Raw genomic sequence first — 13,499 nt, forward strand, 5'->3', positions numbered from 1 at the left:
CTCATTACCCGAAAAGCTCACTCACCTTGTGCAAAGAGGTTCTTTCCACAAGCTGGAAGGGGGAGGGGTCAATGCGAATCTGCTCCAGATCCATTGGCTTATCCATTTCTGCCTCCTCCCAAGCGTTGATCTGCATCACGGGCCAGCACATAGTGAACTTATTAGTTATAAGATAATGCGAGCTATGGACAGTTGCAGTACTGTACCTCCTCTGGGGACATCGTGTCAGTCAACGTAGGGGGTGCCGTGTCCTGGAGGGGTAAAAACAACAATCTGAGACTTCTTGAACACTAAATGGCGAGGCGGTGGCGTACCTGCGTGTCAGTCTGTCCAGTCGACGACGACGACGAGAAGAATCTCTGAAGTGTCCTCCGAACACAGGCTGCTTTGCGCTTATCTGAAGACATGAACGTATAAAGGTCATGAAGAAGTGTCATTTTAATGAATTAAATGATCAGGTTACCACACATACGGGCAATTGTAGGCTTTCCAGGTCATTAAACACAATAAAATGACAATGAGAACAGTTTGCAACAACAATGTAGTTCTTTTCTTCTACTTCTACTCTCTTCGTGCAAACCCTGTGGCAACATGCTGCCTCTCAAAGGTCTGTCTACGTAAAACAACAGGCATCCAGTTTGGGAGAGAACACCGGTGATAGTTGGATACGTGTGTAGTCAGCTTGAGTACACCACACACTATAAGGCCCGCTGCACATCAAGAGAAACGGCAAAAAAACGACTGAACTGGATTTTGCCGGAAATACAAAAAAAAACTAAAGAGCATATTGTGATTTTCTGACATATCATTATGAGTTTATTTCCAGGAATAATACACAGCTAACCTGTATTCTACAATGAAAATAATACATAAACAAATAAATAAAAAACCACATAAGTATTACATTTAAATTTACCAAAATAAAGACCACAAATATGTCAAACTGCAGATGTCAAACCATGAATATGTAGTGTTGTACTCCATTTATTATTGTTATTTTTAACAGAACCACAAAAACATGGCGGCTTTATCAAGGAAGACGCAAATTGCCATAAAGACAATAAATTGAGTTTGGCACATGGGAGGAAAGATGTTAAAAATTGTACTTTGCTTTACCTGAGCTTGTGTGATTGCTGGAGAACTCCTGAGGTTTGGGGGATGGTAAAGGCCCGTTACATTCATCCAACACTGGGGCACTCTGATAATAATAATTAAAAAAAAAACAATTTTAAAAAGATCATATTGCATCTGCATCGCACGGCATCGTCATGAGCAGCCTCCACCTTTTCTGCGCCTTCGTCGCCGCCCTCCTCATCCACAAAGGTGAACGATTCCCAGCTGATTTTGGAGACGAGGCCCGGTGAACTCTGACCCCCTTCAAAGATCCGCCTGGCTGGCGAGACCCACCAGTCGATGGCGGCTTGCAGCTCCATCCTCTCGATGGAGCCCAGGAGAATCATGGATTCTTTTGGTGACGCAGGTGTGAATGGAACAGTGAGGCATGAGCACCACAAGGAATAGAAACTTGACACTGTTGTTAGTATGTTTCCGTAATTCAAGTTGAGAGTAATTTATTGGCAAGTTTAGCCACTAAGTTACTGTTAAAAGCCAGTCACTCATATTTGAAAAATGTACGGGTGTGGTCAGTCATGCCCGCAGATACAAAGTTGCGGGTGACTGTTCTGTTTGTGATTATGAGTGTACCCCTTTAAGAGCGGAGGGGGGCAGTGTCAGGTAAACTAGCAAGTAGGGTGAGCAGCAGCTCATTGTTAGATGTGTTTCCCCGTTAAAAAAAAAAAGACGTCAGGCTGTGGTTCACTGCACTGGATCGGTTTTCATGTGCGCTGAGAGTGTGCGACAAATGCGCAATTGCGCAGTTTAGAGGGAACACTGGTCAAGGCTACACAAAATAAACAACGTCTTTCAATAACTACTATTTCTACTCATAACAAATTTCACGCGCGTGATTTTTCGTGGTCGACTGTGCGGATTTGCGAGTGCGATGGCGCCCGTCAAATTGCAGTGACTGGTTAAAAACACTCCCAAATGTCTAACAGCGTAGTATTTTTCCAGATATAAAACTCAAAACAAACCGGTTGCTCCAGAAACTCATTAAAGTGTGGCGACGAACTGTCATATAATTTTTTGCCACCGATTTGGTCAATGGAAATAAACTTTAGCTCCAGTACGGCGAAGATTTAACTTCTCTAACCTTTGGAGTCAACAAGGGGGATGGTTTTCAGGGTCGTGGTCTCCAGCAGATGATTCAGTTCGCGATAGGTGGAATGGGATGACAAGAACTTCACCTTGCGCACCATGATGTCCTCCACAAAGATGTTGTACTTGCTGAGGGAACACAATAAGACCACACCATGAGACACAACAATCCTTCTTGGCTCCTAACTTTTTGGGTGCCCGCTTTACCTGATGTGCCCGAGGGCCAGCTCAGGCAAGTACGGCAGCTTCTTCACCTGGATTATGGAGTCGTAGAGCGAAGGCTGCAGACCCTGGGCCACCATGTTGGCCAGAATGACTGCTACCATCATGGGCAGGATGTGGGAGATCTGACCCGTCAGCTCGAAGCAGATCACCGCCGTAGAAACCGTGTGAGTGACGGCGCCCGTCATGGCGGCCGCGCCTGGGACGGAGTGCAGAATATTTTGCCATCATGCATCACTGTTAGGGCCGATAACATTGATATTAACTCCTTTCAAATCAAAAAAAGGGCCGATTTTTTGTCAATTATTCGCCACTTCACTGGTTGGCTCTACAATGTGCAGTTTTACCATATTGGGTTTTGCAAAGTAAATATTCATACTGAAATAATAGACATTCACAAAAGGTCAAGCAAAAAAAAAAACTACATGAAAAAGTATTTGTACTGTATTATAATACAATGTGTTGTATTTTATGGTATTGCAATGTAATGTCGTATGTATAACATTTGAATGTGCACCAGTATGCCTACGGTGTAAATCTTGAATTTTATGAGTACCCTTGCGACATTTTACAAGACTCAAGGCAATGTTTATGAAATTCATGTTTTTTTTTTTGTATTATACTGCTTAATGTCATTTTGATGAATTTATTAGAGGGAAAAAGATGCAAGGTTAGAAAAAAATATGATCCACTCCTATAATAATAGTATTTTGTGATTTGCTTTATAAAGGGGTCGCAGTCACCCATCGGATGCAATATTTCATTTTCCACCTGAAGGTAAAACGGAAAAGGGGAAGGCCGAGACTGACCGATGACGGCGTAGCCTCCCGGCAGGATGCGGTACACGATCCCGTCAAATAAGATTCCGTTGGGGAACAGAGTGGCCATGATCTCCCCTACGAGGCGACCAAAAGCGGCTCCTAGAGGAGACAGATAAGGCACGCCGGTGAAGACAAAACCGAAAGAAGCTGCTGAAAGTTAGCAGGCTGTATGACTCTTTAAAAAAAAATAAAAAGAAAATAAATCCTCTTACCTAATATAAACACTGGCATGAAGGCGCCCGAGGGGATGGGCATGGTGGTGGAAACTGCTGACATCCAGAACTGCGACACAAAAACAGAATCAGAGATGTATGGCGAGACCATCCCGGGAGGTTTTTCCCTCACCCTCGTCAACACGCACACTCGGCCACGCTCGAATAGGTACACTTCCGCAAACCTAATGGGAGCCAGTACAACAGCTCTATCTCAAATCCAAACACTTCAGAGATCATTATGTATCTCAACATACGTACTAATCACTGTTTGTATTGTTCAAATACAACTGCAGAATATGAAAATATGATCAACAAATTTAAATCCTATTTCAACATCTCTTAATTCAGGGGTGTCAGACTCATTTTTGTCGTAGGCCACATTGTAGTTTGGGTTTCCCTCAGAGGGCCGTTATGACTTTGGAACCATGAAAAAATCATTTATTCGTCAGATTTATGACGTGAAATTTATGAATTACTTTTGGAATCAGAAATCAAGGGTAGTGGGTTTTTCCACTATTGTTGATGTTTGGTAACATAAAAATGCTTGCAATACCTGAACATTGTGATTTATGATATGACAATTTGAAATTTTGGTACAGATTTGAACAAGAATCACAGAAGTTGACATACACGATTTGCCTTTGTGGGCCGGATTTGGCCCCGGGGCCTTGAGTTTGACACCATGTCGTAATTTCTTCATGTTTCACTGTGTAATAGAACTATGATCGTATAAATTCTAAAGTTTCCACACACTGCAAATGTTGGGTAGAGGAGAATCAACCTCACCTTCATGACGAGGAAGAGGAGGAGGACGACGAAGACGCTGACCTGAGGGTGAAGCCACACGGCCGAGCGGCCCAGGCCAGGCGGAGGGGACGACGCTGAGATTTTGGTCCAGGTGAAGTTGTCGAACAAGGAGTTGATGCACTCTCTGGGCATGAGCTGCCGCAGAATGCGGGGTGAGGGGTGGGGGGTGGGCAACAGGAGCTTGTAAAACATCCAAACTCATCTCACAGAAAGGGTCAGTTCAATAAAAAAATGCAGAGGAGTGGTGCGCTTTAGCATTGGTCTTGTCACCCCCAGCCGAATTTGGCAAAAGGAATGAAAAAAGAAAAAAATAACAGATGTAATTCTACAGTGTGCTTCAACTACAAAATGAATTTGTGCTTGTCCTCATTGGGGTCACGAGAATTCCCAGCTGACTTCAGCAAAAAAAAAAAAAAAAAAAAAGTGGTACACATTAGACTGCCTTAGACGGGCTAACGAAACGAGCAACGGTACTTAAAACCCTTTAAGCAATGGATATTTGAACACAAATGTTGTAGAAACATGTGTAGACAGGCAATATAACAATACTCAAAGGCCATAACTATAATGACAAACAACTACTATTACTGCATCTAACTGACCGGTTGTTACCGTCTTCTTTTTATTTATATGCCAGTCTGTAATTTACTTCCTTCCCCCTGGTGGCCCTGGTGGCACACACCCCAGAAGGGGCTGTGCAATAAAAATCAATTATCAACTGTGACATTTTTTTACTGTATATTTTATTGTCATCATCAATTGTGTGTTTTTTTTTTAAATACAATAATATTGTGTAGTATTTATTGTTATAAGATTTGTGATGGTATATTATATGAGGGTGGCACGGTGGTTCAACTGGAAAGTGTTGGCCTCACAGTTCTGAGGTCCCGGGTTCAATCTCGTACCCACCTGTGTGGAGTTTGCATGTTCTCCTCGTGCCTGCGTGGGTTTTCTCCGGGCACTCAAGTTTCCTCTAACATTCCAAAAACATGCAACATTAATTGGACACTCTAAATTGCCCCTAGGTGTGATTGGGAGTGTGGCTGTTTGTCTCTATGTGCCCTGCGATTGGCTGGAAACCAGTTCAGGCTGCCCGTTGACAGTTGGTATAGGCTCCAGTACTCCCCACAACCCTTGTGAGGATGAGCGGCTAAGAAAATGGATGGATGAATGGGTGGATATTATATAAGCTGGAATGGAATAATGGTACACATTTCCAATCATTCCCGTGGTGAAAGATGATTTTAAGTTTTGGGTGTGTTTTAGATATGGTCAGGGAAATTGATTAAATGTGAGTATTATGTTTTAATGTGTTTGGAGCGCATATAGTGTTAAAACTGGACAGGAACTTTTTCTCCCCCCCCCCCCCCCAACTTTCCTGTCGATATCACAGATTTTCACCAACCGAGAATGGGTTCAAAACCCTTCCCCTAGCAATATATGCTTCATTACTGTAATTGCAGTCTGGCAGTCTACAAAAGGGGAGACCCCTAGTTGAGGAAATATGATATCAGCATGAGACAATTCTTCTCACCTCGCCAGCCATAAACTGTCCAAATCCAGGAGGAAACGTGAAGGTGGCGATGATCAGCGTGACTGCGCCTGGATAGATCAACCGACTGGACACACTTCAATAATTAATTTCATAATGAATTCAAACATTGCCGAGACAGCCAATACAGGTTGAGGGGTTCCAATTTATTGCTGCTTAACAGTCTGAAGTACATAATATATATGTGCGTGTGTGCTAGTTGACTCACTGCTTGGTCAGAAAGCGTGTGAGCGCTGTGGGTCTTCTCATGAACAGAACCACCTGTCTGTTCAAGTAGACAAAGAACGCCCCCAGGAACCCGCATGAGATCCTGAAAACCAAGAGCTCAATCGCTTGGATTCTTTTGCATTTCATTATGTGCACACACGCACGAACAAACACTTTACCCGATAATTGCAAACGCAGGCAGCTCCTGCAGGTCGAAGGGGAAATCCATGCGGAAGTTGGTTTTGAAGAGGGCAGTGATTGTGACTGTCGGAGAGGGAAAACAAAACAAAAACAATATCAGCTTCAGTTTAAGTGTTGCCCCCCCACCCACCCACCACACACACACACACACACACACACACACACACAGTAGAAAATAGTACAATCCTGAACAGTCTGCGCTACTAATTGGTTATCTAAACCAAATCACATTGCGTTGGTTGCATTCCTCCTCTAATAACGACTCTTCGGGGTTATATTTTCAACTTTGATTTTGTGGGGCAGTCTTTCGCACAGTTACATCACCTGTCTCATAGTTCTTGGGGTTCAAACCCTGGTCCCGCCTCTGTGGACATTGTGTGTTCTATACTTGCCTTGTCGGTTCTCTCGCAAAAACATGCATGGCAGGTTTATTGAAAACTCTAAATAAGTGTGACTGTCAGTGCAAATGGTTGTCAGTTTCTATATACCCTGCGATTGGCTGTCAACCAGTTCAGGCTGTTCCCTGCCTCTTGCCCGAAAATAGCTGGGAAAGTCTCCAGCTCTTCCGCGACTCTTGTGAGGACAAGTGGTACACGAAATAGATGGATGATTTTGTGCTAGTGTCACTGCACTTGGGGCTGCATGTCTTGGACACTCGAGTGAAGGGGGGCTGTCAACTGATTACCACCTCATGGTGTGTTGGCTCCGATGCTGGCGGAAGCTGCGGGCCGAAACTTATTATGAGGGTCTGTTGGGAAGATGTGAATCCCGTCAGAAGGAGTTTCACCTTACACCTCTCACAGAACTTTGCTCACATTCTGGGGAGGCGGGGGACTTTGAGTCCAAGTGGACCATGTACTGCGCCTCCATTGTCGAGGTGGCTGACTGCAGCTTGGACGGTACCAACCCCCGAACCCAGCGGCGAACACCAACGGTGAGGGATGTCGTCAAGATGAAGAAAGATCCCTACCAGGCATTTTTAGCCTGTGGGACTCTGACTGATGGATACCGGCTGGCCAAGCAGAATGGAGCTTTGGTTGTTGCTAAGGTAAAAACTGTTCTACCCACATGCCTTCCCATGAAGTAGCAGGGTCTGAGTTCCCATGTCTCAGGGATTTAGTTCACCAACGTGGTTAAAAAGCTCCTCGGTGGCAAGGATGACATTGAATGACATTTACCTGAGTCCCTAAAGGCTCCGGATGTTGTGGGGCTGTCCTGGTTGATATGCCTCTGCATATGGACGGATGGATGGTATGTGGACACCGGGGTAAGTGCCTCATGATTGCCCATCTGGGGTGGTGGTCCCCCTTTTTAAAAAAGGAGGAGAGGAGGATGTGTTCCAACTACAGGGGGATGACACTCGATTCAGGGGTTGCTGGAGAGGTGGGTCCACTGGGAAGTCAAATCTCAAATTCAGGAGGAGCAATGTGGTTTTTGTCCTTGCCGTGGAACAGTGGACCAGCTCTACACCCTGAGCAGGGTCCTCGAGAGTGCATGGGAATTCACTCAAACAGTCTGCAGGTGTTTTGTGGACTTGGAGAGGGCATTCGACCGTGCTCCTCTAGGAGTCCTTTGCGGGGTCCTTCAGGAGTATGGGGTACCAAACCCCCTGATATGGGCTGTTCCGTTCCGTATGACCGGTGTCAGAGTTTGGTCCGCATTGCCAGCAGTGAGTTGGACTTCGCCAGGGCCGCCCTTGTCACTAATTTTGTTCAAAACCCTTATGGACAGAATCTCTCAGCGCAGTCGAGGGATAGAGGGGGTTGAGTTTCGTGACCTCAGTATTTCATCTCTGCTTTTTGCAGATGAGGTGGTTCTGTTGGCTTCATCAAGCCGTGATCTTCAACTGTCGCTGGGGTGTTTCACAGCAGGGTGTGAAGGAAGCGGCTGGGATGCAAATCTGAGACCAAGGTCCTCAGTCAGAAAAGGGTGGCGTGCCCTGTCCCGGTCAGGGATGAGATCCTGCCCCAAGTGGAGGAATTCAAGTATTTTAGGGAAGAAGGGAAGAGTGCAGCACCTGCGGTGATGCTGACTTTGTATCGGTCCGTTGTGGTATAGAGAGAGCTAAGTCGAAAGGTGAAACTCTCAATTTACCAGTTGATCTACGTTCCTGCCCTCACCTATGGGCACGAGCTGGGGGTCGTGACCGAAAGAACAAGATCCCGGATACAAGCGGCCGAAATGAGTTTCCTCTGCAGGGGGTCTGGGCTCTCCCTTAGCGATAGGGTGAGAAGCTCGGTCCTCTGGGAAGGGCTCAGTGTCGAACTGCTGTTCCTCCGCATTAAGAGGAGCCAGATGAGGTGACTGGGGCATCTGATTCAGATGCCTCCTGGACGCCTCTCTGGTGAGGTATTCCAGGCACGTCCCACCTAAAAGAGATCCCAGGGACGACCCAGGACATGCTGGAGAGACTACGTTTCTAGGTTGGCCTGGGGATCCCTCCGGAAGAGATGGATGAAGAGGCTAGGGTAGGGGAAGTTTGCGTATCCCTGCTGAAGCTACTTCCCCCTACAACCCGACCCGGAGAAGCAATAAAAAAATGGATGGATGTATTCAAATGTAAAATTAAATGTCAAATGAATTCTTTCTTCTACTACGACTTTGGTAATTTATTATTTACAATAAATTGGTAAATTATTTAATATGACACCTGAATTAAAAATGAAATACTCCATAATTAACTAATTTTAAGAGGTAACACAGCTTTGCAGTCATGAACTGTAAATCATTGGTGGCCTCAATTGAAGAATGAACCAGACCGCATGTGGGCATACTTTGCCGACCCTCCGATGATGTGAACGTTTTGAATGTTTTTTTCCCCCTAAATGAGAAAAGAACTACAACTGAGCCAGAGGTATTTAGGCAATGAAAATGTCTTTTTGTGATTTAAAACAGCAGAAATGATCTAGATGTGACAGAAGTGTATACTTTCATCTGTAATCAAAGATGTTCCACTCATAATATTGTAAAGAGAAAAGTACAAGACAGAGAACCTCATGATCCAAAGAATATGAGATGATCCCTACTGAGAGAAAAAATATCATAACAAAGCCGCATCTCGTTTGTTTTATTCGGTAACGACGGCACCCCAATGTATGACGCCAACTCAGTCATCAGACTTCTCCTGGGAACTGGACTATGCAGAACGGTATCTTTTAAAATGAAACGGTGTACCTGTACTTCTATTTAAGTACAGAGTGTGATTACTTTTGCCACCTCTCTTAATATAGCAGACGAATCTCCCAATATGTCCCCAAATCTGTGCAGCTTATCCAGTTAGACTTGAGGGGGGAGACAAAGGACTTTGCTGTCACAACTGCCCACCTTCCATAAAATGCCAGCACTGCAGTATTTTCAACGTGAGTACGTGTGTGTATGTGTGTGTACATGTGTCTGTGAGCGGAGTCTCACCAGCATCCTTGTTCCATACAGAGAGCACCCTGAATATGAAGGCGCTGAACGTGGCGGCAAAATATCCCCGCCAGTAATTCCTCACTGCAAAGTACGTCGACGTGACCTCAATACTGAACAACACCCCTGGTGGCGGAGAAGAGGAGGCGAGAGAGAGAGGGGAGGAAGGAGAGTAGAGGAGAGGAGAGGAGGATTAGAGAGGAAAGATGAGAGAAGAAGTGGTCAACGAGGGAGACGCCGATGAGAGGGAGTGAAATGAGTTAAAATATGCTGAGGGAGGCTAAAAACGCTTGAAGCTGAGGGGCTAATCATACGCAAGTGGGGGGCCGCGAAACACACATGAGACCGTTCTTAAATAAACAAACTCGCGCTTCACGTTCATAACTTGCATGCTTCTCAGCTGATTGAAAACAAATACCTGCATGATGACTCACTTCATGTATAATTAGAAGGAACTGTTAAATAAGAATTCCGGACCAAATGATGTACGTTTTCAAATGTAACAACATTATAGCACATATTATGTTTACTCAGGTCATGGATTCCGCTAGGGATGCACTGATTATCAGCCAGGCCAGTTATTGCTCCAAATAATGGGCATTTTGACACATATTGGCATTGGCTTTTTTTTTTATTTTTATTTTACATCTGATGGCTGATGAGGAATTCATTCAAAACTGGGTAAACTTCAGGGAAATTATTTATTGATTAAATTAAATGCTTATTCAACGTTTTAGGAGATAATGCTGATCCTGGGAACTCTCTCCACTTTTTATTTTTTTGGGTGAAGTTAAAGATAAGCGGACCATTAATGTTTCAGTTACCTAGATATTTTAGAAAAATGTATTAACTGTAGACAACTTTTAGCAGTTTTGACTTCTCATTTAACTAACTTTTTCTGAGCTGCTTATTCTCACAAGGGTCGCTGGAGTGCAGGAACCTATGCCAGCTGTCAATGGGCAGGAGGCGGGGTACACCCTGAACTGGTTGCCAGCCAATCGCAGGGCACATGGAGACAGATAACAGTCGCACTCACAATCACACCGAGGGGCAATTTAGAGTGTCCAATTAATGTTGCATGTTTTTGGGATGTGGGACGAAATCGGAGTGCACGCAGGCACGGGAGAACATGCAAACTCCACACAGGGGAGGCTGGAATTTGAACCCCGATCCTCAGAACTGTGAGGCAAATGCTGCAACCAGTCGTGCCACCAAGCCTAAATAAAATTAAAACGATTATTTACAATAAGAATAATAGGCAGTATGGTGGAGCAGCTAGTAAAGCATTGGCCACACAGCTCTGAGGGCCTGGGTTTGAGCCCTGTGTGGGATTTGCATGTTCTCTCCGTGCATGGGTGGGTTTTCTCCGGGCACTCCGGTTTCCTCCCACATCCCAAAAGCATGGGACATTAATTAATATTAATTGGACACTCTAAATTCCCCCTAGTCGTGATGGTGAGTGCGGCTGTTTGTCTCCATGTGACCTGCGATTGGCTGGCAACCATTTCAGGCTGTACCCTGCCTCCTGCCCGTTGACAGCTGGGATAGGCTACAGCAAGCCCCATGACCCTCATGAGGATAAGCGGCAAAGAAAATGGATGGATAATAATAATATTTCATAGAATAAAAAAACAAGCTCATGTGAAAAATAATATATTTGACTATCTTTATTGTACTATTTTCAGAAAATATATCTGTTATTGTAAATTAATAAGTATATTTTGATAATTAAATTAAACATGTATTAAATGAAATACAATTTTATAAATAACTAAAATGTATTATTTACACACAAATAATTTAACCAATTATTTCATGTTAAATGATTTTTTTAAAGTAATAAATTTTCGGGGAAAATAAAAGTATTCCAGGAATCTTGACAATGCAAATGACCGGTGGGCTGGAGGAGAGTCCTTCAGGAACTTTCAGTTTGCCTGGAGCAGATAGCATCAGTCAAGATTTCTAACGCTCAACCTCATAGACCAGAAATCTGTTGACTCAGTCTGAATCTCCGGCAGAAACTGCCAGGACCACAGTGAAGGTTGGAGAATGGCATCAAAATCAAGAGCGATTACGACTTCCCACCCTTTTCATTTCTCAGCGCTAATTATTCAAGTGCCAGCGAAGCAGCAAAGTGGCATTAAGATGAGGATGGGATCACACAATGAAATCGCCCAAAATTGCAGCCAGTGGGGAAAAAAAAAGAGCAATAAAAAGAGTTTGGAGAGCAGTGTGTGTCTGTATGTGTGTGTGTGTTTAGACACGGTGCATAGTTGTACAGTACCTCCCAGTGGAGTGCCGAAACAGCATCCCACCCCGACGGCACAGCCAACGGTCAGAATATCTGTGTAACCGTAAGAGTTCTACTGACGCAGACAACAGAAGGGTGGGGAGGGGCGTGGTTGATGGTGGGGTGGGTGGCGGGGGGGTGTTGAGGACAGAAGGACAGAAAAACAGGATGGGAGGAGGGGGGTGGTGGTGGTGGTGGTGGTGGAGCACACGGGGTGATGATGTGACAGTGGGGAAGCAAAAGTGGATCAAGTGAATAAATAATGCTCAATGGATTTTTATCAGCAGTAGTAGAAAAGGGGGGAGGAAACACCACAAACCAGCGGGGGTGTAATAAGAGGGAGGGTGCGCATGCATATCGCAAGGGGGAAAAAAAATAATAATCGATACAGTACGACAATAAGTAGACATTAAGAAGGGGTGTCAAAGTCATTTTATTTCGGGGGCCACGAGCTGTGCAATCCCGATTGGATCTAACGCAGACCAGACCAGTACTGTATAGTTGCCGGTTAATAAGCTGTAAAGGACTTTTCCTGATTGCCGTCAAATAGTTTCACTCCGAAGTTTCATTTTCACAGAACTGTAGTCTTCACAGTCCAAAGCTGCCACGGCATTTCATATGTAGTAGGCTTAATTTACGCCTGAAAATTGATACTGTTAAACTTCACAAGTGCTTTCGTTACAGTCATTTAAGTGGAAAGTTATTTTATCTTTAAGTTGATTGGAAATTTGCAGCTCGTGTTCTCTCACCCCGCGAGTCAGATGGGACCCCCCTGACGGGGCCAGTTCAGGCCACGCGTTTGACACCCCTGCTTTGAGTATTCGGACACCTACAATGAAGTGACAGCTTCCCGATTAAGAGTTGGGTCCAAAGACTCTTAGTCCACATCCCGTGCGTATACAGAAAGCGAGTGAGCATCACTGTGGTTGCTAGCAGACAGCCACGGCCCTGGATACCAAGGTCACAATGTCATCATGTGTCAAATGACAGTATTACATTCGAGGTATGCGTCCCTCCAATTACTGCCGATAATTCTGCTCCTCACGCAGGTTTTAAACATATTTAAATATATTAAAACACACTTTTTAAACAGATTGTGAACGTATTAGAACAAAAAAATATATACAAATTACAAGGATAGCACTGTACATCTTGATGCGTTTGTGTGCATCTACATCTCTTAAGAGAAGGCGGGGGTCCTTGGGGGTGGCGTGGGACATCCGCGAGTGTACTTGTGAGGTTCCAGGGGTTTAGCTGTCGCCGCCAGTAGCTCTCCAATGATTGCACTCAACATGTCTTACTGTTCTCCCGGTGTTCAATAAACAACTGAAAAATGCATCGTTACTGTGGCTCTCGTTTCCCACACGTTAGAGCAGGGGTGCTCAGACTTTTTTACCCCAAGATCTACTTTTCAAGCAGCCAGCCTCTCGCCAGCTACTGGCGACCGGTGGTTGGGGTGAGGATGATGCTCCCAAACAGTTTTAAGGTTAATGTTATGTTGCCTCCTATATTTAATATACATAATTAGCTTTTGTGCACTGTATTATCTGTGCTTT

The 13,499-nt window shown here is 44.6% G+C and overlaps 1 protein-coding gene across 1 annotated transcript in view; it reads right to left on the reverse strand.

Moving 5' to 3' along the window:
- Nucleotides 1–13,499, reverse strand: part of clcn1b (chloride channel, voltage-sensitive 1b) — a 46,030-nt gene that overhangs the window by 6,955 nt on the left and 25,576 nt on the right. Inside the window, exons 10-24 of the mRNA XM_061819859.1 lie at nucleotides 11,938–12,016; nucleotides 9,654–9,779; nucleotides 6,221–6,305; nucleotides 6,043–6,144; nucleotides 5,817–5,901; nucleotides 4,262–4,417; nucleotides 3,473–3,542; nucleotides 3,249–3,359; nucleotides 2,425–2,638; nucleotides 2,213–2,346; nucleotides 1,284–1,465; nucleotides 1,117–1,198; nucleotides 315–397; nucleotides 207–251; nucleotides 26–130 (exon numbers count right to left, since the gene is read on the reverse strand). Of these exons, the coding sequence (XP_061675843.1) occupies nucleotides 26–130; nucleotides 207–251; nucleotides 315–397; nucleotides 1,117–1,198; nucleotides 1,284–1,465; nucleotides 2,213–2,346; nucleotides 2,425–2,638; nucleotides 3,249–3,359; nucleotides 3,473–3,542; nucleotides 4,262–4,417; nucleotides 5,817–5,901; nucleotides 6,043–6,144; nucleotides 6,221–6,305; nucleotides 9,654–9,779; nucleotides 11,938–12,016 (1,659 nt within the window). The remainder of the gene's footprint in view (nucleotides 1–25; nucleotides 131–206; nucleotides 252–314; nucleotides 398–1,116; nucleotides 1,199–1,283; nucleotides 1,466–2,212; nucleotides 2,347–2,424; nucleotides 2,639–3,248; nucleotides 3,360–3,472; nucleotides 3,543–4,261; nucleotides 4,418–5,816; nucleotides 5,902–6,042; nucleotides 6,145–6,220; nucleotides 6,306–9,653; nucleotides 9,780–11,937; nucleotides 12,017–13,499) is intronic.

Source organism: Syngnathoides biaculeatus, chromosome 5 (assembly GCF_019802595.1).
Source record: "Syngnathoides biaculeatus isolate LvHL_M chromosome 5, ASM1980259v1, whole genome shotgun sequence".
Classification (NCBI taxonomy): Eukaryota; Metazoa; Chordata; class Actinopteri; order Syngnathiformes; family Syngnathidae; genus Syngnathoides; species Syngnathoides biaculeatus.